This window comes from Panthera pardus, unplaced genomic scaffold (genome assembly GCF_024362965.1).
Source record: "Panthera pardus isolate Hobbes unplaced genomic scaffold, ASM2436296v1 HiC_scaffold_7, whole genome shotgun sequence".
NCBI classification, from domain to species: domain Eukaryota; kingdom Metazoa; phylum Chordata; class Mammalia; order Carnivora; family Felidae; genus Panthera; species Panthera pardus.
The window spans coordinates 45,632,778-45,660,526 of record NW_026527002.1 but is presented as its reverse complement, the minus strand read 5'-3'; the positions used below and the strand labels follow the sequence as shown (position 1 = coordinate 45,660,526).

At 37.3% G+C, this 27,749-nt stretch overlaps 1 protein-coding gene across 12 annotated transcripts in view; it reads left to right on the top strand.

The window, feature by feature from the left end:
• Positions 1-27,749, top strand: part of RGS22 (regulator of G protein signaling 22) — a 141,853-nt gene that overhangs the window by 12,456 nt on the left and 101,648 nt on the right. For 11 of the 12 annotated variants that reach the window (XM_053896495.1, XM_019467995.2, XM_053896497.1 and 8 more), the window contains exons 3-4: positions 4,724-4,786; positions 19,337-19,558. In XM_053896495.1, the coding sequence (XP_053752470.1) occupies positions 4,724-4,786; positions 19,337-19,558 (285 nt within the window). Of the gene's footprint in view, positions 1-4,723; positions 4,787-17,454; positions 17,807-19,336; positions 19,559-27,749 lie in introns of those variants that run through there. The other variant, XM_019468004.2, reaches the window with a different exon arrangement.

Here is a 27,749-nt window from a genome sequence, read left to right as displayed (position 1 = left end):
GAATCGGAAACAGCCTCCAGGCTCTGAGCCATCAGCCCAGAGCCTGACGCGGGGCTCGAACTCACGGACCGCGAGATCGTGACCTGGCTGAAGTCGGACGCTTAACCGACTGCGCCACCCAGGCGCCCCAGGTGTAGGTAACTTTTTAATATCAAGTTTTATAGTTGAAATGACTATGCAATTACTAATCAAGACTTTTTAATGGTGATCCCTTATAATTCTTGAATAGTCTCTATTGGTAAAAAACTGTATCACCCAATAAGAGTTAAAAATTTTTAGACAATTTTTGTAACCATTTAAAATTGCAAGAGTTGAGATTAAAATTTAATAGTTCTTTTTTTCATGACAAACACAAAGTTAATATTTCTTAGGATAAAGAAATAGATTTAGAAATCAATAAAATGTGGGGTGCCTAGGTGGCTCAGTCAGTTAAGCATCTGACTTCAGCTCAGGTCATGATCTCACAGGTTTGTGAGTTCAAGCCCCAAGTCAGGCTCTGTGTTAACAACTCAGAGCCTGGAGCCTGCTTCGGATTCTGTGCCTCCTTCTCTCTCTGCCCCTCCCCTGCTTTCACTCTCTCTCTCTCTCAAAAATAAATAAAAGTAAAAATAAAAAGAAACAAATCAATAAAATGTTTCATATCAAATATTTCAAAGTAATGATGAAAGTCTGTGTTGCAGGATATGCATACGTTTTTTGACTGATCACCTTATATCTAGCTTGGATACTACTACAGGCATACATCGGTTACCAGTGGACAGAAATATCTGATATATGTGAAGGCAGAGATTTGGAGCTGTCATCTGTAGCCTTCCGGGATCTCCCTTCCCCCTTTCCTCCAAGCTGTCAGCACCTTTGTCTTGTGCTGTTTTCTTGGACATCTAAAAGAAACTCTTCTGGGAGCTCCATGGGACAGTGTATGCTCTGCACATAGCTAATAAATCTATGTCCAGGGGCTTGAGCAACTCGTTGGCTTTGCTTAGTGTCTTACAGAGGAGCAGTGGGTGTGGAATGTGACTCATAAATCACTTTATCCAGGGGAGGAAGATGGACATGAGGAGTACCAAACAAGGTTGCTCACAACCTTGAGTCACCATCCTGGGAGCCCCAGCCATTCCTGGCTGTGCCTGGTTGCCTTGAAGGCTGAAGAGGTCCACTTTCATTTGACCCGTTGAACTCCATTGTCTTCCCCTAGTGAGAAGCTCTGGTCTAGTGATTGGCTTGTTTGGAAAGGAGAAAAGAAAGATCATGTGTAATTTAGGAAGAAACAATAAAAATAGGTGCATCCTGATGGCTGTAATTTTTGAAATACGGTCTGTCTTATTCACTGACTGATGATAGCATTCCTAATCTAAGGTGTGTCAGTATAGGATTCAGCATTGGATATTAGATGAATAGCTTTGGTGTAATGTGGGAACGGCTGGAAATGAAGTTGGAAACATGGATTATTTTTCTACTTCTGCCATTAGCTAACCGTGATCACTTTTACTGTGTTTTGATTTCCACGTTGCTTTGCTCATGCATTTCTCTCTGTGCTTCGCATTGTTGCTTCTCATTTATGTATTTCTAATTATAGAATTGAAGTTACTTCAAATGCCATTTTCTCCACTTGAGTCTCTTCTGATTCCTCCTACCAGATAATATCTCCTTCTTTTGAGAGGAAACATTTAATACTATAATTTTCTTTTGGCATGTATCATATTCTTTGGTGGACTATGGTTTATGTCTATGTATATCTTACTTCATCTTCCTTGTTTACAAGGTCTTCTTTGTATATCTTGCCTGTTTTAGAGTGGTGAACTAATTGTAGTTTATCTGATTTGAGGGCTCAGCAAAATAAATTCCTAAGCAAAAAATTTTTTGTCTACCATAATTAGCCAGCACATATAAACTATTTTGCTTAACCCTCTTTCAGGAAGAAATTTGAGAAGTCTGGACTAAAAACGGAAAAGCTGACTTCACTTTCACAGATGGCACACCTGTAATACATGAAAAAACAGGTTTCAAGTGTGTATTCAATTCTGAAAAAATGTTCCTACCTTCCATTGCATCATTCAGCAGAGAATCTGTGCTGCAAAGTTTGCAGTCAGGTTCATGGAATGATGTAATGGAGGAATTGATTGTAACTCAGTTTTCTTCTTGATTGTGCCATTAATAACCATCACCAGTTTATTGGTTATTTGGAATATATTAATCCCAAGCATGGCGACTTAGTTCATTTTAATACAGCCGTGTGACTAGATTGTGGAAACTTACAAAGAGTAAGTTTCTTTAGATCAAGGCCTTTTTTAAATGAAGCGTTTTGAGAATAAAGTGTTTATGAAGATCCTTAATAAATAAGGATAAATAAATAATACGTAAAGGGTTTCATAAAGATCCTCATTGGCTCACTGATATGACAAACTATCTGAACATGTTGGACTAGAAGCTTCAGTGGGAAGATACGCTCATTTATTTAGAGACGTGCAGGCCTTCCCATTGAAGTGCAACAGGAGAACTGAGTCGGCACTTGGAGACCATGCTTATTTCCCTTGCAGAACTTCCCTAGTAGCAGCAGAAGTGCTGATATTTCATATGGGGAGAAAGCAAGATACAGCTTCAGAAAAGAAATACAGATTTTGATGTTTGTGAATACTTGGAGTTTCTATGGTTGGAAATGCAAACCTGAGGATGTGACCGAACGCCAGAGAAATGCCCTATCAGTGTGGTTCAGTTTCAGGGCACCTGAGGTTGCTGGAAGCAAACTGTTCACCAGGTAGGGCAGTGCTACTTGATGAGGGTTTGTCGACCAGAGCTGCCTGAAACTCTCATCAGTCCTTGTTGAGATGAGTTCAGAAGTCGAGAGCAAACATGTAAAAACTTTATGGTATGTTGACAGAGTCTGTTTGTATCTACTGAATTTAGTAATAAACCATTGGGCTTTTGTATTATGCGTATCTTTTATTTCATTTTCTAGTAATTCATTCTTATTGTATTTTATAGGTTATTTGTCTGAAACTTAGGAAACACACAAAACAAAACAGCTACTTCATCATAGATAGTTTGGAACTCATTGAGTTACAATCTCTGAGAAGGGTGAGGCAACTGGAAATGAATATATGAGTCTGAGGATTATCTAGAAATTTGTGGCCATGTGACTGGCCATATTCTAGCAATATTTAGGTGCACCTGACTCTGTGAAATGCACATTCTGTTTGATAGGTAAAATTTAAAAATAAGGTGCTATTTTAGAAAAATTAGTAAGGGACAGTACTCCCTTACTGTTATTAATTAAAATACTCATGCTTCCCATCTGAGGATTTTTGATCATGAGCCCAGTAGTACAAAATTTGGCCACCCTTACTGTGGGACAGTGCCCTCCATCTAGGAGATCCTAAAAATATTTATTAAATTCAGTTGATTTCTCTTAAGACTTAGCAGAAAGTAGATAGTTCACTAAATAAAGTCCAGAAAATTAAAGTAACTTTGAAAGGTAAAATTTGAAAGCTTATTAGCTGTATATCACCTCTATCAGCCTTGCTCTGCTTTGTTAAATCTTCGCCAGTCAGAACTTTGAGAATATATTATTGAGGTACCACTATGAATGTAGATGGTTTATGAGATGCTAAGTGTGTTGTTGTTTTAATCAGTTGAGATTTTTAGTAAGCTAAATCCTTAGTTTTAAAGTTCAGATTTTTAGTACGTTCCTTGATGTAAATCCTGTAAGTGGTTATTTATAACTCTATACTAATTGTACTACAAATACTTAGAGAAATTACCCTGCAAAATCTATTTTCCAAGTCAATATGCTAGAGTATCTTCCTTACACTGCAACACTATACTTCAACAAATTTTAAAAATTGGCCAATATAAGAAGAAAATAATCAGCCATATGGAAATAATAGCATTGTGTCATATTGTCAACTTTCATGTTAGATTTGCAAAGTGGAAATATAATTATGAATAACAAAATAAACACATGTACTGTATAGCAGAGTATGCCATGATATGCTTTTGACACAATGGAAACAATTGCTAATAAAATAAGGTGTTTTATTTGGAAGAGAAAATTTGTTCTTGGCAGGGGCTTTCCAATTTTGCCAGTTTTAAAAGTGGCTATGTTGGTGGGTGAGATAGTTATGGAAAAAATATATACAATCTTTATGCTTAGAACACATGCATTGTCAAAGTTTCTTCATGCAAATTACTAACTGTCAGATTACTAAAGCTGTCTCATTCTGGGGAGGAAGCGGTAGAATATTTTCTTTACTTAGTTTATCACTTCCATTAGGCAATTTAAGAAATTTACATTCTGAATTTCATTTTAACTTCAAACACGGTTCTGTATTGATTCTGCCATTATTGTAATGAAATATATTTAATATAATATAAATAAATATCATATACATAAGTGTATAAAAATACGTCTGTAGGAAATTTACCTTGTGTTGAGTTTTGTACTATATTTCATTTAAGTGCTGTGCTATATTTTTCATGTGTTCTGTTTTCCAGCTAGGCATACTGACAAAATCTTTTAAGAGTGTGCTCCATTCTGTTTTCTTCTTTCTTTCCTCCAGAGATTGTAGCACTGTGTTCTATTTATAGTGAGCACTTGCTGTTGACAGACTGAAAAAGATCTGAGGATCTACATTATAATCTTTTGATAAGCAGAATTAGAGAATAATATTGGCATGTTTTAAAACATCTCAGTATAAGCATAATATTGTGTTTTATATTTTTTCAGGAAGATTCTTTGGCAACAGATGATTTCCTTGTGGACTACTTTAATGAATTCCTAAGCCTTCCAGTGAGTATATTCTTATGTTCTATGGAATATATTATCAAAGCAAAATATTGTAATCACTGGATTATTTTATAAGGTAACTTTATGAAGGATAATCTCTTTCAGAATTATTAATGAAAAGTAAAGTTTGTATCTTTTTATGGAGTTAATCATTTGGGTTTGAATCATATTTGGAAATTACTGAAGAAAGCTGCATCAGTTGTACAACAATAAGAATGAATGAATGAATGAATAAGAAAGCTGGAATTTTTAAAACAATTTTTAAATGTGTATTCATTTTTGAGAGACAGAGAGAGACAGAGCATGAGCTGGGGAGGGGCAGAGAGAGAGGAAGACACAGAATCTGAAGCAGGCTCCAGGCTCTGAACTGTCAGCACAGAGCCTGATGTGGGGCTCGAATTCACAGACCGTGAGAACATGACCTGAGCTAAAGTTGGATGCTTAACCAACTGAGGCACACAGGCACCCTGAAAGCTGGAATTTTTCTAACCATTAAAAGTATTTTGTACAAAAAATAATAATAAAAATAATAAATGTGGATAAACTAGAAAAGAAGTATTCTGTACAAAATCTGATGCTATTGTATTTGGCACTGTTTCAGGCTTTGAACAGAGGTGATAAAGACAAAATATCAAAAAAAAAAAAACTGTATTTCTTGACTCTAGGCAATTATTGTCATCCTTTTGTACAGATATTAAAGTGGAATTTGTGTCTAAGTTAACTAGAATTTTATATTAATAGTAAATAAGACATAGGTGGATGCCAAATAATAGAATTTTAGTCTTTCAGAGCATTGACTGATATACTTAAGTATCAAGGGGGTTGGGGAAAGTGAGATGGGAATGCATAAAAACACTTACAGTGCTTGGCAAATAAAGTTAATCAGGAATTTCAAATAAAAGAAAGATAAGAAAAGGTTTTCATTATTATACAAATGCAAAAACTTTTTTCATTAACATATTTACCAGGGAAATTTTGGAATATAAAAATGTCACAAGTAATTTTAGAGGGTGTGGGCCATAATATGTTACTTTTAATTAAAATTTTAAAACTTATTTTAAATTTAAATTTTAGTGCAATTTTGGCTTCAGGAGTGGAATTCAGTGATTCTTCACTTACCTACAACACCCAGTGCTCGTCACAACAAGCACCCTCCTTAGTACCATATCCCGTCTAGTCCATCTCCCACCCACCTCCCTCTGTCAAACCATAGTTTGTTCTTTATCATTAAGAGTCTCTTGTGGTTTATTTCCCTCTCTTCTCCCCTCTCCCTTCCACATATTCATCTATTTTGTTTCTTAAATTCCACATATGTATGAAATCATATGATATTTGTCTTTCTCTGATTGACTTACTTTGCTTAGCATAATACATTTTAGCTCCATCCACATCATTTTAAATGGCAAGATTACATTCTTTTTTTGATGGCTGAGTAATATTCCATTTTGTGTGTGTGTGTGTGTGTGTGTGTGTGTGTGTGTGTGTGTATTTATATATTTGTATGTCATATCTTCTTTATCCATTCGTCAGTCAATGGACATTTGGGCTCTTTCCAGAGTTTGGCTATTGTTGATAATGCTGCTATAAACATTGGGTACATGTACTCCTTCAAATCTGTATTTTTGTATCCTTTGGGTAAATACTTAGTAGTGCAATTGCTGGGTCTTAGGGTAGTTCTGTTTTTAGTTTCTTGAACCTCCAGAGTGGCTGCACCCATTTGCCTTCGCACCAACAGTGCAGAAGGATTCCCCTTTCTCTGCATCATCGCCAACACTTGTTGTTTCTCGTGTTGTTCATTTTAGCCATCCTGACAGATGTGAGATGGTATCTCATTGTGGTTTTTATTCATATTTCCATGATAATGGGTGATTTTGAGCATCTTTTCATGTGTCTGTTAGCTATCTGGATGTATTCTTTCGAAAAGTATCTATTCATGTCTTCTGCCCATTTCTTAATTGGATTTTTTGGTGTTGAGTTTGATAAGTTCTTTATAGATTTTGGTTACTAACCCTTTATCAGATATGTTGTCTGCAAATATCTTCTCCCATTCTGTAGGCTGCCTTTTTGTTTTGTTGATTGTTGTTTTTTGTTTTTTGTTTTTTGCTGTGCAGAAGCTTTTTATCTTGATGAGGTCCCAATAGTTCATGTTTACTTTTGTTTCCCTTGCCTTTGACAATGTGTCTAATAAGAAGTTGCTCCAGCCAAGGTCAAAGATGTTGTTTTCCTCCAGGATTTTTATGGTTTCCTGTCTCACATTTAGGCCTTTCATTCATTTTGAATTTACTTTTGTGTATGGGGTAAGAAAGTGGTCCAGTTTCATTCTTCTGCATGTCACTGTCCAGTTTTCCCATTTTCCCTTGTTGAAGAGACTGTCTTTTTCCATTGGATGTTCTTTTCTGCTTTGTTGAAGGTGAGTTTAGCATATAGTTGTGGGTCCATTTCTGGGTTTTCTATTCTATTCCACCGAACTATGTGTCTCTTTTTGTGCCAGTACCATACTGTCTTGATGACTACAGCTTTGTAATATAGCTTGAAATCTGGAATCATGATGTCTCTAATTTTGTTTTTCTTTTTCAGAATAGCTTTGGCTATTCGGGCCTTTTTGGTTCCATACAAATTTTAGGATTGTTTGTTCTAGCTCTATGCAAAATGTTGGTGGTATTTTGATAGGGATTGCATTAAATGTGCAGATTGTTTTGGGTAGTATAGACATTTTAACAATGTTCTTCTAATGCATGAGTGTGGAATGCTTTTCCATTTCTTTGTGTCCTCTTCAATTTCTTTAATAAGTGTTCTATAGTTTTCAGAGTGTAGATCTTTTATCACTTTGGTTAGGTTTATTCCTAGGTATCTTATTGTTTTTAGTGCAATTGCAAATAGGATTGATTCCTTGATTTCTCTTTCTGCTGCTTTGTTTGTGGTGTATAGAAGTGCAACAGATTTCTGCATGTTGATTTTGTATCTGGCGACTTTGCTGATTTCATGTATTCTAGAAATTTTTTGGGTTTTCTACATAGAGTATCATGTTGTCTGCAAATAGTGAAAATTTGACTTCCTCCTTGGCACTTTGGGTGCCTTTTCTTTCTTTTTGTTGTCTGCTTGCTGAGGCTAAGACTTTGAGTACTCTGTTAAATAGTAATGGTGAGAGTGGGAGTCGGCCATGATATGTTGAATCTCTTAAAGCCTAGCCACTGAAGATGTCTTTTGAAGAGACAGTACTAGATTCACCCTCTTGCCTAGATTAGTTTTTGCATGTATGTATGTATCTATGCATGCATGTTTGTTGTTTTGTCTTATTTTCCATTTTCCAAAAGAATTTGTGGTCTCTCCCCCATTTGGCACAGCCAGGCCTCTGGATCCATTATGGGGGTTAGGCTGAGACACCAATCACCTCTCGCTTTCCAGCAACAGGCCTGAGTGATGGTACAGGATACCTCATGGGTTCTTGTTTGGTCTGATTTTCTTTTTCTCTTTCTTTCTTTTTTTTAAATATTCATTTATTTGAGAGAGAGAGAGAGAGAGATAGACAGAGTGTGAGCAGGGGAGGGGCAGAGAGAGAGGGAGACACAGAATCTGAAGCAGGCTCCGGGCTCTGAGCTGGCAGCAGAGCCTGACATGAGACTCAAACTCATGAACTGCAAGATCATGATCTGAGCCGAAGTCGGACACTTAACAAACTGAGCCACTCAGGTGCCCCTCTTTTTTTATTTTTAAAGTTTATTTATTTTGAGGTAGTGTGTCCCTGTGTGTGTGAGTGGGGGAAGGGCAGAGTGAGAGAGGGGGAGAGAGAATCCCAAATAGGCTCCATGCTGTCAGCACAGAGCCTGATGCAGGGCTCAAACTCATGAACTGTGAGATCATGACCTGAGCTGAAATCAAGAGCCCAACGCTTAACCAGCTGAGCCAGTCAGGTGCCCCTGGTCTGATTTTGCAACTTTTTCATCATCCGGTTGTATATTATAAAAAATCCAGCAGCATCACAAAATTGTCAGAATTTTGCTCTTCTTGAGTATATAGTCTTTCCTCTATGCTCTGCATTCTCCATTTTTCCTCTAATTTTTGTGACATTTTAAAAAGAAAAATGTCTATATTGGGCCTGATTTCAATTTCTGAAGATTTACATGTCATCATCTCAAGTTTTGTGATCATCTTGACTTTTACTTGCTCTAGAACATAAATTCCCCTACCTTTCTTTTTTTTTAAATCTATTTTAAATTATAGAAGTGATATAACAATACTAGAGAAAATTTATCTTAAATGTAAGAAAAATTGAGCCATAGTCCTGCCATCCAGTCAGAATTGATGTTACCATTTTTGTGTGTTTTGTGTGTTTCAGGCTTCAGGTGAGATGGCAGAGTGTCTCTGTGGTCATGTGTTCGTCCCACCCAAGCAGACTCCTGCAGTTTGACCCTTTCATATATCCCATGTGGCCGAGCTCGGCCACTTCTCTCCTGTTTTCTGTCTCTCCAAATCCTTCTCTTTTACATTCTCTCATTCTGTGTCCCCCCACCCTATGAAAATCTCTCTCATTCCTTTGCAGCTACATATGGTACAATGTAATCTACCTATTAACTACCCACGCTTCATGCCACAAGATAGGAGAAGGGGAAATATGGTAATAGGTTTCCAAAAAGAATTTGGGGACAGGGAGGAGAAAGAATGATGAATTCTCAAACCAAATTCCAGGCAAAATTCTAGAACAGCTTAGTAATGTTTGGTTTATTAGCACTTAGCTAAGAGTTAGAAGCCAGCATGGGTTTATTGAGAATAAATGTGTCAAACTGAGCTCTCTTTTTTTGGAGCATTATGGACTGGCATTTTAGGGAGCCATAAATTTAATGTATTATAGTTTTAGTAAAGCATAATCATAGCAATAAAGTAATAATAATAATACAGATAAATGGAACCATGTTACTTCCTGCCCTCAAAGCCCTCAAAGGTGGCTTCTTATTACACTAAGAATAAAATCCAGAATCCTGTATGATCTGGCTCTTGCCATCTCTTGGTCTTTATTTCCTGTGCCTCTTCCTCTTATTAATTCTTTTCCGGCTTACCTGGCCCTCTTCATGTTTCTCCACCATGAATATGCCAAGCATACTCAGGGCCCTTTAGGCTGGAGTGCTCTTTCCTGAGATACTTGTTTCACCTTCTCCCTGATTTAAGTCACCTCTACTCAGGAAACCTTCCCTCCCACACCTATCTAAAAGAATACACCCAACACATGCTCCACTTATACGGCTTTGTCTCTCCAAAGCTCATATCATTACCTGTGAAGTTAGTTTTCAAATATTTGAACACGTTCTCTAACTGCAGCCAGTAGGGGTTGACACTTAATAGCCTACGGATTTAAGTCCACATTCCTTAGTATGGAGTTCAAGACCTTTTGCAATGTGGCCTGAATCTAACCTTTCTGGTTTTACCTCCCGCTTCATTCTGCTTGTGTCGTCCTGCACATTCTTTCCTGCCTCCCCTGAGCCACCCCCACCCACCTTGACCACACATATTCTTCCTGTGTCCATGCCCCAGTGTAATGATTAGTAATAGAAGTGAGGCAGATATTACCCATGTGATCTTAGAAACATTCTTTAGTTACTTAATACCTTGATATCTTTCTCTGTGAAAACAGTGTAAGTATCCTATAAGGTTGTAATGAAACAAGGTAATGTATGTTAAGTGCTTGGCACAGAATTAGTGCTTCTCTTTGTTTTTCCTTCACTAACTAGACCAACTCATCTTCTGATCCTGAAACATGAGGGGCAGTCACTCCTTAATTAGATTAGTAGGTCGTTGTCAGTCTGGAGAATAAACTTCTGTGCCATACAAATATGTCATTGGCTTTGACTTTCCAAATTATTTTTATCAGGGTCTTGGATGAAACGTTGCAAGTGAACTAGTGTTTTTCCAGCTTAAGGTCACTCAGCTAGTTAAGTGACAAGGTCCACCCAGGTCCACACGACTCAAAAACTTGTCCTACTATGCCGTAAGAACTATAGAACTGGCAGTGGAGGAACAGAATCTGGTCTTATTTTTATTGTGGTAATCTGAAATGGTCTGAAACAAAGCTGATGTATTTTTAGGGGGCATTAACAGAGGTATAGTTAAAATCAAGAAAAATATTAGTCTGGAGCATAGAAGGCACTCAATAAATGTTTTGCTTTGTCTTTTTTTAAAATCGTATTGACTTGTCAGACTACATTTGGAATATTGTGTTCCATTCTTGGTGCCACAGGTTAGGAGTTGCTCTGCCAAACCAGACTTGGGGAGATTCAGCCAATGAACACTCTGGAAACCATGTCAGATGAGGAAGGGTTGAAAGAAGTGTGGGTGTTGAACCTGGCTGGGGAATGGGTAGAAGGGTTGGAGTGGACCAGCTTTTTTCCAAGTATTTCAAGATCTGATTGAGGAAGAGGGGTTAACTTGTTCTGTGAAGCTGGCGGGCACAACCAAGGCCAGCATTTATGAGGAAGTTGATTTTCAATCACCAGAAGAAAGACATTTAAAGTTTGTTTTCTAACAGTGGAACAGAACAATAGGGATGACATTATTCACAGGAGTAAACTTCCTGTGATTGGAGATATTTGGATATAGGTTAGAAAATCATTTTGGGGAATATTTTATGGTGGTATATATGGTAGGTGGGAGATTAGACTTTCCCAGCTAAAGAAAATTTGATTAATCTTCTCTATTTATTTTTATCTCAGGAGCTACATTATAAATTTCCTGGGGCCAAGGATAGGTCCCTTTCTTCTGTATCTCCAAAAGCTTCTTGAGGATGATTCTGTTTTTTTTTTTTTAATTTATACATCTTCCATGTAAGATAATTTTTAAATAAATAAACTTTCTAATCTTCTCTTGCCTCACCTCCTCTACCATTTCCTCCTCCACCAAAAAACCGCAACAATCTAAGCCTGAGATAGACAGTGTAGATATGTATTATAATATTCTCAATCCAAAAGTCCCTCCCTTAAGTCATCTAGATTTCTGAGACTTCTCAGTCTTCTTCCACATCTGTAGTGACATGCTCAAGGTCCCAGATTGGATTGTGGCAGAAATGGGCCTAGGAATCAGGCTTTCTGGCTCCTACCCTCCTTCTTTCCATTACCCCATAACACCCATGGGACACATTGTAAGATCCAGAAATTGATGGCTGGTAGCCTGCCTCCATGTTATTTTGATGAGGGGAATCCAGGACAGTTGCTGCTATTATAAATGATTATGGCACTTTCCAAATCCTAGCTTTCATAACTTCAGTCCGTTTGTTCTGTTGCCAGGTTCATATTCAGATATTGTTTTCATTTGGTGTCTGGGAGGTTGTTTTTTTTTTTTTTTTTTTTTTTCTGTTGACTCTTTATGGACAAGTGTTTGCTTATTAAGTTTTCTTCTGTGCTATAGTGTGAAAACATTTTTTTCCCCCTTTTGGTTTTGTTTTGTGTGTTTTATGCTCAGTGACTGTTGTGGGATTGGGTAGATGAGCCCACATACAGATTTAGGTTGGTCCTCTGTGGGTGGTTTAGAATGTTTGTGACATTTATGGTCTGCAGAAGCCGAAGGGGTGGCCTGTTCCATACCCTCCTTGCAAGGATAGGTATGTCATGTGTTTGCCAGACCATGCTTAGCTATTTGCCTTTGGAATTTTACCATAACTTCTTTTTTGGGGACTGATTCTCCACACTTTTTTCTTTAATCTGTAAACTATTATAATTTCTTGCAGCTTTATGAAGGATTTATATGTTGGATAGATTGTTGGGTAAGGAGAAAGAGAAAGAAAGAGAGTACGGATATGGGGAATGAGTGGCATAAAGGGGGATGCAGGGCTTGGGTCTTCCACTGCCAAAAGTTAAATACTTTTAACTTTTTGAGATTGATTTTTGAAGGTGTTGATAGAGTGTAGGTAGTACTGGCTAGTTCAGCGTTTATACCTCTGGGTGTTTTGATAAGCCTTGTAGCTCACACATAAAGCACTCACATTACCAAATGTTAATTCATTTTATTAACTAAGGATATTTCTATGTATTTTATGTGGCACATGATTCCTTCCATCCCATTGGTGAATATGTCCAGCAAATAGTTTATGGTGAAACATCTAAAATGACAGTAAAACTTAGATTAAAAGAAGTCATTGGTAACGACTTGTTATGGTCAAGTAGTCACATGTTTTTCATTCGCTGACTAGGATGCATGTTTAAAATACAGCTTTGGAACTCAATTAGGAGAGACAGAGTTGGAGCAGAGATGAACATGTATTAAATTAACCTAGTCATTAGTTTTTAATTTAAATACTGTTCAGCTAAATAATTTGGCACCCAGTAAGTTTCAGTGGTGCTCCGCTGGCAGTTTAAGCACATCACTAATTATTCACAGGCTTTTTTCCCCCCTCCTCTTCTCAAAGAAATGTGGAGCCAGCAATTTATTGTGGTAAAAATATTTTCGTGCACTTGCTTTTTCTGTGGAAATATTTTTCGCACATGGATGACTGGTACTACAAAGTTAGCTTTCACCGCCTTCAGGTCAGTTCGTTTTAGAACATTTGGAAAACGATACCCTTGAAATAAGAAAATTAAGCAAGGGAAAGAGCAGTCTGCAGCAGCTTGCGGAGGATTGGGTTTGAGGCTCAAACTGAAGATTTTTCCTGTCATATGATTAAAAGTTGAGAGTTCTCTAAATCAGCCTACTCAGCTTTTTCTGGAGAGAGACTTCCTACCTCGTTCGTTTCTCTCTCCTCCACCTCACATGTCTTTTATTGTCACATACTAAACCAACTGTGGGAGTTTTGTGGATAGGCTGAGAAATAGTGAAAACAAAGGACTTGATGTGTGAGAGAGATTTCTTAAAAATGTTTGTTTATTTTTGAGAGAGAGAGAGAGAGTGCATGCAAGGGGGGCAGGGGTAGAGAGAGGGGGTGGACAGAGGATTTGAAGTGGTCTCTGCGCTGTCAGCAGCGAGCAGCCCCGATGCGGGCCTTGAACTCACAAACCCTGAGATCATGACCTGAGCAATGTCGGACACGCAACCGACTGAGCCGCCCAGGTACCCAAGATTTATATATATATGTATTTTAAAGCAGACAACGGGACTTTGCATAATAAAGAGCAGGGTTCTTTCTTCTGCGTACAGAACCTAGATGGTCATCCCCTCCACTTATGTGAATACACGGGAAAGTCTACATGAAGTAGCGGACAGAAGGTGGGTGTTAAAGTTTGTCTTGATCTGGATTCTGTCTCTTCCCAGCTGAAAACTCTTTACTGGCTCCCCATCATCCTAAAGCAGTGTAAATCTGAACATGCATCAGAATCACCTGAGGGCTTGTTAACACTGAATACCAGGCCTCACTCTCCGAGTTTCTCATTATAGGGAGGGCCCTGATAATTGCATTTCTAGCAGGTTCCAAGGTGATTCTGATGTTACTGGTCCAGGCACCACACTCTGAGAACCACAGACTCTAGAGAGTGAGTTGGGAGTTATGCACATAATAGAAAGTCTTTGATGAACCCATCCTCTGCCTTTCTCTCCAGGCTTATATCCTGTTAATTCCCTCTTGACTAGTAAGCTTCAGCAATGTCCAACTGCTTTCAGTTCATCAATATACATGTGTTATTACTCAAAATGAATTACTCGTGCTCTGCAGAGAGAGTGAGGGTGATTTAAAGAGTGAGGATGGTTTTGTCTGTTTTACTAATCCATAAACACACACATACGCATCCATGAGCATCTTGATAAGGGTAGGAGCCAGAAGATGAGAATCTGCTGTTCCCTCAATGGTCTCTTCCTGCTTGCCTTTCCTAGAGTAGTGAACTGATCATGCTGAGAGGGATTCTAGTGTTAAACATGCATATCTCTGTATAACATGAGTTTTAAACACAAGCCCACCATTTCATCTGGCTTCTAACTGAAGAATCAGTAACCCATTTCAATTCCAGAGGAAACACTGTGATCAGCTTCTTGAGAAGTAGGACGACTTTATACCTTATGGGTGTTCTCAAGGATTTCAAGGGATAATTTTGACTAAATATGACTTCACCTTGTATGCCAACTGTAGGGCTCATTGTCTTGTGGGATGAGTCTTTACTGTCTCTGTGTATTTACATCCTTTCTTCTTTGTTGGATCAGCATACTCTGAAGCCATATCTGTGTCTCCATTTCATTTGGGGCTTTATGGAGAGTACTCTGGACTGGCTCACTCAATGTGGCAATACATCATCTATCATGATAGCTTATTTAATAAGTGTTCAATGAAACTTATTGAATAAATGAGTAAAATAACAAAGGAACAGCGGAATTGGATGATCTTATTAGAAAGAAGAAGATACAGACTTTCTTTTCTGTGAGAGACAATTGTGGATCAATGGAGTATCGAAGAAGGAAGGCACCTTGGGATTGTTTAATTAAAACCCCTTTTATGATAAATCCTAGAAAAGCAAAGTGATTTCACCCAACATTTCTTTCATTTAATCATTCTGCTTATCCTTTTCTGGATAGATTTCTAGGTTAGCCAAATCCCTTTTAAAGTACAATAACTAGATAAAAAAAAACCCACAAAACTCTAGTATTAACTACCATGGTCTCTCTGTGGACAGATTTCCCCTTTAGCATTTGCATGTTACACTAATTTAAATTATTTCAGCATTTTGTTGACTCTTCATCATAAAAAAAAATGAATGACCATGTATTGTTCCTGCAAAGGCAAGTGTTTTATTCGGTTTGTATCCTTTTTGCTCAGGATAATAATTGGCCCTTGGGCATTAAAAAGTTAGGTTGTTGATGAAATAAGTGAACTGGCGGAAGCTTTGAATCAGTTATTTGTCCCTTTTATAATCTTAGAACCACAGTGCTATTAAGGATCTTCAGAGATCCATTGGAAATCATGACTTTTAAAATAAGAAAGCACTTATATCCCCTTGGCATAGACTCTATCACATTTTAATTCCACTGAGATAAATTCTTTTTAAAAAATTTTTATTGATTGATTGATTGATTTGAGGGAGTAGGGAGGAGCAGAGAGAGGGGGACAAGGCATCTGAAGCCAGCTCTGTGCTGACAGCAGAGAGCCCGATGTAGGGCTCAAACTTATGAACTGTGAGATCATGACCTGAGCCGAAGTCAGACGCTCAACTGACTGAGCCACCCAGGTGCCTCCCCCACTGAGATAAATTCTTAAATTTAAAAATTCTAAATATTTTAACATCTTATGTAGCTAAATTTCATGTCATTTAATCATGGACACAATTACAGCTTAGCTTCTGTTTTCTTTCTTTTTTTTTTTTTGTAAAGTACTTCTTTTTGTCCAGTTTCTCTCCTCACTTTCATGTACTTATGTCGTTCAGCTTTCCTTCCTCAGGGTGGATAGACTCTGCCTCTTCCCTACTCCACTTGTTTCAGAATTCAAGTATTTCGTGCATATGAGTAGCAGAACTGAGTCACACGTGTAACTTGAACCACACGGGAGTCTGGGTGATACAGTTTTTAGTTGTCCAGATTCTGCATTTCAGGGGGTTGGAACAGATCCTGAGCGAGCTAATCCACAGCATCTACTGACGCCTACTGAAATTATGTGTCAGCTCAGTGTTTAAAGCAGTCTGTAGTCATGAACCCAGAGTTCTGCAGTGCACTTACTAGGGGATATGCTGGAAATCCATGAAGAGATCACTTGTTTCAGCCGTAGTTTTGCTTTGTGAGTTGAAAATAAAAGTAATTGCTGACTACCTGCCTTACACCCTGCCCTAGCCCCTGTGTGTGCTGGGGACAGTAACCCATGCAAGCGAGTTATTGCCACCCTGACCCTGGCTCTGATGACGGTAGCTCCGAGGTAACTGCCAGTCTCCTGAGAGCCTGGGGATGGCTCTGCTTGTGGGATGTGAGCATTCTACCTCACCAACTCAAGAGCCAGCAAACAAAACTCCAGACTGCTACCAGGAGAATCTTCCTAAAACACAAATCATAGTTACTTCCCAACTTAGGATTTTCCCATCCCATCCTATTTCAAGGATCAAGATAAGCTTATGCTTCTTAAAATGGCATGCAAAGCCTTCCATGATTTGGTCCTATCTACCTCATCTACCTCAAGTCTTTCCTCTGTTCCTTAAACAATTTCAACTATGAGCTATTCTAGTTATATTCTAACTGCATGGAACTGCTGAAAATTACCCACATGTACCATGCTGCTTCATGCTTGTGTGTCTTTACTGATAAAACACCTTGGTTTGAATCCCAGATCCACTATGTTTATAGGGTTATTGCTTAGCACAGGGCCTGGTCTAGAGAAGGTGGTTAGTACATGCTAGTTTTATCAGTATGTGAGGCAATAAAATCGTAAAGAAGGGGAAATGTGCTGTCTTTGGGACCAGATAGACTTTTTCGATAGCCCTGATTTAGCACTTCATTGCTCTGAATCCATAGTCCATCACATAACTATCTTGAGTGTCCACTTTCAATAAAGAATGATCTCAGGAATGTGGAAAGATAGTGCATTTGAAGTGTCTGTCACGTGCTTGCACATGGTAGATGGCCAGTTAATGGTAGTTCTTGTCTCTTCCATTATTTATATCAACTGTAACTTAACTCCTTTCTACTGAGTAACATTGGCTACTGAGGGTCTCAGAATGTCACAGTCCCTCTAAATTTTTTTTTACTGGGTCATTATCTTTCTAACTTGAGTAGTAGGAAATGTCTTATTTGTTCATAGAACTAACTAACTGGCATTCTTGGCTTTGGATTATCACAGCTTTGTGTCCCTCTGTCCACCAGGTGTGAGGGTAGGAGGCAGAAAAAAGAAAGGAAAACAAATAAAGGCCAAACTTGCTCTCTTGTTCCATGGATACTCAGAACTAGAAGAAATCTTTTCCAGATGGTCTTTTGCAGTATACTGTACTGTTTCCCCAACCCCAGCTAATATTTTATGTCCATTCTCTACCAAGCTTAATTCAGTTGCTTTCTCCTACCAAATGAATCTTGTGTTTGATATCAGCAGACTCATTTATCTGTTTAGTCTAGTGATAGTATAATTCAGAGATCGTATTTGACATTCAGGTGAGTGATGCCTGTTTGAATCTCATGTTTGAAAGACACATGCAGTTAAATATATTTATCGAAGAAACCTTGTACACAATTTACTGTCACTTGTATTACTTGTCCATGACATATACATGTCATTTTTGAGGGGAAATCTTAGCCCTGAGGCCTTTTGGGCAGTAGACTGACTTTCATATTGAATTCTATTGTCCATGAACTTTAAATTCCTTAGAAGGGGAGATGATCAGTCTTTAGAGATGTGACGTTATCTGACACTGAAAAAAATATGTATGTATTGGGGTGCCTGGGTGGCTCAGTCAGGAAAGTGTCTGACTTTGACTCGCCATGATTTCATGGTTTGTGGGTTTGAGCCCCACATCAGGCTCTGTGCTGGCAGCTCAGAGCCTGGAGCCTGATTCACATTCTGTGTCTCCCTCTGTCTCTGCCCCTCCCTGATATGCTCTGTCTCTCAAAAATGAGTAAATGTAAAAAAATAATTAAAAAATATGTATATATACGTACATATATATGGATATTTTTACATATGTATGTATATATTTCTGACTCCAATATTATGACATCCTACCATTTATTAAATTTTAACTATGGTATATCTAGCAATCTCTTAGTAAAATTTGGAAGAATTGATGTTCTCCCTAGGACATTTATTAATCCAAGGGGAAGGGCTAGATGTCTTCTACCACCTGGATAGACATTTATAAATTAATCTACATGAGTAAATAGTTCACTAAAGGTATCCTAAAATAAGTTAATATTCTGAAAAAGGAAACTTGATTCCAGATTTGGAGGGCAAAATGGGAAAAGACACAGCCAATCCACTATTTATTTGTTATGGAGATGGAGATGCCAGCCATGTTTAATTATTTACTCAAAGTTACAGAGCTACTTAATGCAAATTGGCATTCAAACTCACTGTTTGAATATTGTTGTATATTAACTGACTGACTTTAAATAAAACTTGGCAACATTTAGTAATTACTATGAAAAGCTCAGAAATGTTAGTCTCTCTTTCTCTTTCTCTCTTTTTTTCCACAGTGAGAGGAACGGTGTTGAAATAGTCTTAAATGAAGAACACATTGTACTTAATTTTATCCTTTTGGGCAAGGCATTGTACTTTAGCTTTCATGGCTCCTGGGGATGAAAGAGATAACGCGAGTGTTTTTTCTTCTTCCTTTACTCATTCTTCCCTAGTAACCCACCCGCTCCTAAGAGAATAGCATTGCTTCATAGAGACCAGGTGTGTATTTCTTTCCAGTTCCAAAGAAACACAGAGATACTGCAAAGGGGATTTCTGCCACAGTACATCCTTATTTCATGGCGTAAGTACATTGGAAAGGAAGGATTCAGTGGGTTCCCTTATCTGTAGTCAAGGGATTTCTAAGCTCCTAAAAGAGAAGAGGTAATGATTAAGTACACAAAACTTTATGTATGTATATATGCATATATGTAAGTGTCAAGTCTTCTTTGAGACAGTGAGTTTCTGGTTTATACAAATTAAGACCTTATTTCCCCAAATCTATCTTACAGACCTTTTCAGAGGCAATTAGATTTAATGCGGATTATGGAGTTTTTGAAGTAGTTAACAATGCTCCACAACTTCTGGAAAAGCAACTGAAAAAAATTCTACAAGACCAGCAACCTCGAAATCCCATCTATGATGTTGTAAGGAAAGGAAAGAATGATATTAAACCTGTTCAAATGAATGCCCCCTATGAAAATGAGACCATTAATGTCAACTACAATATTATGGTAAGAAAGTATACTTGATAAATATACTAGGTAACTAAAGCATTAGGTAAAATTAACATGAGGTTCCTTGGGCTTGCCTTTCTGAAATGTAACTATATTTATTAAATTTTATTGTACTTATACATAGAATTTGTTAGTTGTTGCATCATCTTTTTCATCTCAAATGGCCAGTTTAATCTAGCAGTTTTGTTGATATTTGATTTTTAATATGAGAAGATTCACATAACTTGCTTTCAATACTTAGGATATAAGGCTAATTTGGGGGAAGTAGAAATATGTATATCCCTTATAGTCTAGATGCACTCTAGAAAATGCGAGTATACAGTAAATTTATCTCCTTTGGGTTCTATCCTAACAAGCAGTTGGGAATTATGATTTCTGACCCTCAAGTTAGGCTATGTGACTCTGACCTCCCTGGCATTAAATTCTACTCTCAGTTTCTGGATTTTGTCTCCTTAACATGAGGTAAAAACAAAACAAAACACACACACAAAAAACCAAAAACCTGGGTTCTAACATTGGTTCTTTAACTTACTGGTTCTGTGTTCTTGAACAAATCATTTTGATGAGCCTTATTTTCATCACCTGTTAGATGATACCATCACCACTTACTACTTAGGTTTGTTGTATGGTTCAGCTAAAAATAAAATGAATGTTTAACATTTTCCATGATTTGAAGTGTCTGATGGAACTAGACTAAAATATGCTCAACCCTTAAAACATAGCTCTTCTCCAGCCTGACACTTGTTCAATGCTTCTTTTACTGAATTCCAATATATTTCATCTTTGTTTATTTTCATCAAATTAAATGCATTAATAGTAATACTAATAGCATTTAAAATACTTTTATAAATACTAAAAAAAGCTATGTCATAACATTGTTTTGAAGTTTAAACAAGGAAATCTGATCTATAAAGCACCATATCAATTATTACAATATTCATTCATGATAAAAAGTCTCAACAATCTAGGTTTAGAGGGAACATACCTAAACATAATAAAAGCCATATGTGAAAAACTCACAGCCAACATCATCCTCCATGGGGAACAAGTGAGAGCTTTTCCTCTTAAATCAGGAACAGGACAAGGATGTCCACTCTCACCACTTTTATTCAACATAGTACTAGAAGTCCTAGCCACAGCAATCAGACAAGACAAAGAAATAAAGGGCATCTAGATTGGTAAGGAAGAAGTAACATATTTCACTATCTACAGATGACATGATATTATATATAGAAAATCTTAAAGAATTCACCAAAAAACTACTAGAACTGATAAATGAATTCAGTAAAGTTACAGGGTACAAAATTAATATACATAAATCTGTTGCATTTCATGCAAACTCATTCCTAATAAAAAATCATTAAAAAATAAATTACTGAAACTATTAAAGGCTACCCAAAATCAATAGTAAACACTGTAACCATTTCCACTAGATCATAAGAAAAGAAAAATATATCTTCCTTGCACTTCAAAATTATTTTAGACTTCTGGTCCATTGGAGTTGGCGACCTGCAAGAGCAGTTTTGGTACCAGGTGATGGCAGAGGCCAGGCTGGAGTGGTTGAAGGAAAACCATGAGAAAGTGTGACAATGCCTATTATTTGAGGAGTTTTCAAGTGTTGTAAGAAAAAAGAAAAAAAAAGTGTCGTAAGAAAAAAGAAAAAAAATTTTGTTGCACAAAAAATTTTGCAATCAAATAAGACACATCTTTACAGCTTTTGACAGGCACTATTATGGATATTTAACTTCAGATGTCAAGAAAGCATTTAGTCAGGTGGCTCCCAAGTTATCAGAAAGGACTGTTATGCAGGTATTCAGGGCTACTTCAGTGAACAAATCAAAGCACACCTGGTGGAGGGTCCAAAACATCACTACGAGTAGGGAGATAAAACAACCAGAGTCACAACAACAGAGCAAGTAACACACTCAAAAAACACCTCCTGAAGGGCCAGGCCCTAGACAGAGTATGACTCCTCTTTAATATAGTAGTCCTCACAGGTGCAGGACACATAACAAGCTTTTAAAACACGTGAGGGACAAAAAACTAGCCCAAATGACAAAATGGAAGAATTCTCCTAAAAACAAATTCCAGGAAGAAATGACAGCTAAAGAATTGATCAAAACAGGTATAAACTGTGTAACTGAACAAGAATTTAGAACAATAGTCATAAGATTAACCGCTGGGCTTGAAAAAAACATAGGAGACAGCAGAGAATCTATTGTTACAGAGATCAAGGAACTAAAAAATAGTCATGATCAATTAAAAAAATGTTGTAAATGAGGTGTAAAATAAACTAGAGTCAGTGACAGCAGGACTGAAAAGGCAGAGGGGAGAATAAGTGAAAAAAGATAAAATTATGGAAAAAGATGAAGCCGAGAAAAAAGATTAAATTCTGGGCCATGAGGGGAGAATTAGAGACCTAAGTGATTAAATGAAATGGAATAATATCTGTATCATAGGAGTTCCAGAAGAAGAAGAAGAAGAGAGAGAAAGGGGTGGAAGTTGTACTTGAACAAATCATAGCTGAGAACTTCCCCAATCTGGGAAAGGAAACAGACATTGAAATCCAGGAGGCACAGAGAAGTCCCTTCAGATGTAACTTGAATCAATCTTCTGCATGACATATAGTAAAACTGGCAAAATACAAAGATAAAGAGAGAATTCTGAAAGCAGCTAGGGACAAATGGGTCTTAACCTACAAGAGTAGACACATAAGGGTAGTAGCAAACCTATCTACTGAAGCTTGGCAGGCCAGAAAGGAGTGGCAGGAAATTTTCAATGTGCTGAATAGGAAAGATATGCAGCCAAGAATCCTTAATCCAGCAAGCCTGCCATTCAGAATAGAAGGAGAGATAAAGGTTTTCCCAGACAAACAAAAACTGAAGGAATTCATCACCACTAAACCAGCCCTACAAGGGATCCTAAGGGGGATTCTGTGAGTGGAATGTTGCAAAGGACCACAAAGGACCAGAGACATCACTACAAACATGAAGCCTACAGATAACACAATGACTAAATCTATATCTTTCAATAATAACACTGAATGTAAATGGACTAAATGCTCCAACCAAAAGACAGAGGGTATCATAATGGATAAAAAAACAAGACCCATCTATTTGCTGTCTACAAGAGACCCGTTTTAGACCTGGGGACACCTTCAGATTGAAAGTGAGGGGATGGAGAACCATCTATCATGTTACTAGAAGTCAAAAGAAAGCTGGAGTAGCCATACTTATATCAGACAAACTAGATTAAACTAAAGGTTGTAACAAGAGATGAAGAAGGGCATTATATCATAATTACAGGGTCTATCCATCAAGAAGAGCTAACAATTATAAATGTTTATGCACCGAATTTAAAAGCACCCAAATATATAAAACAATCACAAACATAGGCAATCTTAAGAATGTGGTAATTGCAGGAGACTTTAATACTCCACTTACAACAATGTACAGGTCATCCAGACAGAAAATCAATAAAGAAACAAGGGCCCTGAATGATACACTGGACCAGATGGATTTGAGAGATACATTCAGAACTTTTCACCCTAAGGCAGCAGAATACAACATTCTTCTCAAGTGCACATGGGACATTCTCCAAGATAGATCACATACTGGGTCACAAAACAGCCCTCAATAAATATAAAAGCATTAAAACCATACCATGCACATTTTCAGATCACAATGCTATGAAACTTGAAATCAACCACAGGAAAAAGTTTGGAAAACCTCCAAATGCATGGAGATTAAAGAACATCCTACTAAAGAATGAATGGGTCAGCCAGGCAATTAAAGAAGAAATTAAAAAATATATGGAAACAAATGAAAATGGAAACACTGTAGTCCAAACCCTTTGGGATGTAGCAAAGGCAGTTCTCAGAGGAAAATACATTGCAATCCAGGCCGAGCTCAAAATAAGAAAAATCCCAAATACAAAATCTAATAGCACACCTAAAGGAACCAGCAGCAGAACAACAAAGAAACCCCAAGGCCAGTAGGAGAAGAGAATTAATAAAGATCAGAGCAGAAATAAACAATGTAGAATCTAAAAAAACCCAAAAAAACAGTAGAACAGATCAATGAAACTAAGAGTTGGGTTTTGAAAAAATAAACAAAATTGATAAACCCTTAGCTAGACTTCTCGAAAAGAAAAAAGACCCAAAGAGATAAAATCACGAATGCAAAGGGATTTATCACAGCCAATCCCTCAGATGTACAAGCATTTATCAGAGTATACTATGAAAAATTGTATGCCAACAAACTGGACAACCTGGAAGAAATGGACAAATTCCTAGACACCCACACACTACCAAAACTCAAACAGGAAGAAATAGAAAATTTGAACAGACCCATAACTACTGAAGAAATTGAATCAGTTATCAAAAATCTCCCAACATATAAGAGTCCCAGGCCAGATGGCTTCCCAGGGGAATTCTACTAGACATTTAAAGCATATTTAATACCTATCCTTCTCCAGCTGTTCCAAAACATGGAAACAGAAGGAAAACTTCCAGACTCATTCTATGAAGCCAGAATTACCTTGATTCCCAAACCAGACAGAGACGCCACAAAAATGGAGAATTACAAGCCAATATCCTGATGAACATGGATGTAAAAATTCTCAACAAGATAGTGGCAAATCGAATTCAACAGCATATAAAAAGAATTTTTCACCATGATCAATTGGGATTCATTCCTGGGTTGCAGGGCTGGTTCAATATTTGCAAATCAATTAGTGTGATACATCATATTAGTAAAAGAAAGGATAAGAACCAATGATCCTATCAATAGATGCAGAAAAAACATTTGACAAAATACAGCATCCTTTCTTCAAACCCTGAAGAAAGTTGGGATAGAAGGAACATAACTAAACATCATAAAAGCCATATATGAAAAGCCCACAGCTAATATCATCCTCAGTGTGCAAAAACTGAGAGCTTTTCCCCCTGAGATCAGGAACATGACAGAGATGTCCACTCTTCCCACTGTTGCTTAACATAGTATTGGAAGTCCTAACATCAGCAATCAGACAACAAAATGAAATAAAAAGCATCAAAATTGGCAAAGAAGAAGTCAAACTTTCACTTTTTGCAGATGACCTGATACTCTACATGGAAAACCCGAGTACTCCACCAAAAGGCTGCTGCAACTGATACATGAATTCAGCAAAGTTGTAGGGTACAAAATGTACAGAAATCGATTGCATTTCTATACACCAATAATGAAGCAACAAAAAGAAAAATCAAGAAATTGATCCCACTTACAACTGCACCAAGAACCATAAAATACCTAGGGATAAACCTAACCAAAGATATTAAAAATCTGTATGCTCAACTATAGAAAACTTATGAAGGAAATTGAAGAAGACACAAAGAAATGGAAAAACATTCCATGCTCGTGGATTGGAAGAGTAAATATTGTTAAAATCTCAATACTACCCAAAGCAATCTGCAGATTCAATGCAGTCCCAATCAAAATTGCACTGGCATTCTTCTCAAAGCTAGAACAAACAATCCTGAAGTTTGTATGGAACCACAAAAGATCCCGAATAGCCAAAGTAATATTGAAAAAGAAAACCAAACAGAAGGCATCACAATCCCAGACTTTAGCCTCTACCTCAAACTGTAATCATCAAGACAGTATGGTATTGGCACAAAAGCAGACACATAGACCAATGGAATAGAATAGAGAACCCAGAATTGGACCCACAAATGTATGGCCAACCAATCTTTGACAAAGCAGGAAAGAGTATCCAATGGAAAAAAGACAGTCTCTTTAGCAAATGGTGCTGGGAGAACTGGACCAGCAACATGCAGAAGAATGAAACTAGACCACTTTCTTACACTGTACACAAAAATAAACTCAAAATTGATGAAAGACCTAAATGTGAGACAGGAAACCCTACAGGAGAAAGCAGGCAACAACCTCTTTGACCTCAGCTGCAGCAATTTCTTGCTTGACACATCTCCAAAGACAAGGGAATTAAAAGCAAAAATGAACTATTGGGACCTCATCAAGATAAAAAGCTTCTGCACTGAAAAGGAAACAATCAACAAAACTAAAGGGCAACCAACAGAATGGGAAAAGATATTTTCAAATGACATATCGGATAAAGGGATAGTATCCAAAATCTATAAAGAACTTACCAAATTCAACACCCCAAAAAACAAATAATCCAATGAAGAAATGGGCAGAAGACATGAATAGACACTTTTCCAAAGAAGACATCCAGATGGCCAACAGACACATGAAAATGATGCTCAATGTCACTCATCATCAGAGAAATACAAATCAAAACCACACTGAGATACCACCTCACACCAGTCAGAGTGGCTAAAATTAGCAACTCAGGAAACAAAGATGCTGGTGACGATGTGTTTTTGGTGGGAATGCAAACATGTGCAGCCACTCTGGAAAACAGTGTGGAGGTTCCTCAAAAAATTAAAAATACAACTATCGTATGATCCAGCAATAGCACTACTAGGAATTTATCCAAAGGATACAGGAGTGCTGATTCATAGGGGCACATGTACCCACTGTTTATAGCAGTGCTTTCAACAATAGCCAAATTATGGAAAGAGCCTAAATGTCCATCGACTAATAAATGGATAAAGAAGATGTGGTTTATGTATACAATGGAATACTACTCGGCAATGAGAAAGAATGAAATCGTGCTATTTACAGCAACATGGATGGAACTGGAAGGTATTATGCTAAGTGAAATAAGTCAGCCAGAGAAAGACAGATATATGTTTTCACTCACATGTGGATCTTGAGAAACTTAACAGAAGACCATGGGGGAAGAGAAGGGGAAAAAATAGTTACAAACAGAGAGGCAAACCACAAGAGACTCTTAAATACAGAGAACACACTGAGGGTTGATGGGGGTATGGGGGAGAGGGGAAAATGGGTGATGGGCATTAAGGAGGGCACTTGTTGGGATGAGCACTGGGTGTTGTATGTAAGCAATGAACCATAGGAATCTACCCCAAAAACCAAGAGCATACTTTACACACTGTATGTTGGCCAATTTGCCAATAAATTATATTAAAAAATATTATTTTAGATTTCCTAGACAGAACTTCAGCATAATAAATATAAATAACTACTATCAATTTGCAAGAGTAATCTGAATTGTCTTTATTTGCAAATGAATAAATGGCTTAAATGGTTTTTAAACTGAAATATTACAATAAAATGAAGGAAAAAAATTTTTTTAATTTTTTAATGTTTATTTATTTTAGAGAGAGAGAGAAAGAGCACAAGCAGGTGAGGGGCAGAGAGAGGGAGACACAGAATCTGAAGCACACTCCAGATTCTGACACACTCTGAGCTGTCAGCACAGAGCCCGACGTGGGGCTTGAATCTACAAACTGTGAGAGCATACCTGAGCTGAAGTCAGAGGCTTAACTGACTGAGACACTCAGGTGCCCCAATCCAGGAAAAGTTTTATGTAAACTAAGCATGTGAGCCATCTTCTCAAGAAGTCAAAGACTCCAGAATCTTTAAAATAATCAAAAAACAAACCTGGATACCAAAATTAAAATGTGTCACATGTTAGAAAATGACATAAAGTTAAAAACCAATGATTCAGAAAAAAAACTTTGCAAGTATGAGGAAATGTATTTTATTTAATTTCTTAATTACCAATCTTATTCAAGAAAAAGACAAGTAATCTAATAGAATAACTGAAGTAATTCAACAAACTATTTATGAGAGGAATTGAAATGGAAAATGAGCAAATAAAAGGTGTTTAATCACACAGATTGTCAGAAATATGCAAATTATAAGTACAATCATACCATTTTTTAAGACGTTAAATTGGCCTACACTTTTTTTTTTAAGTTTATTTATTTTGAGGGAGAGAGAGAGAGCGTGTGTGCATGTACAAGGAAGGGGCAGAGAGTGGGGAGAGAGAGAATCTCAAGCAGGCTCTGTGCTCACAAATGGTGAGATCATGATCTGAGCTGAAATCAAGAGTCAGACACTTAACTGACTGAACCACCCAGGCCTTCCAGCCTACGCTTTTAAAAAATAATAACATCTAGTGTTTGTAGAATATTAATTGCTACAGTCTTTGGGCGTTAATCTGGCAAAATCATTTAAAATTAAAAGTACTATGACTTATGCTAGAAAAGCTGCGTAAGGATTTATCCCATAGAAGTAAATGTGTATTACAGGAGCTACAG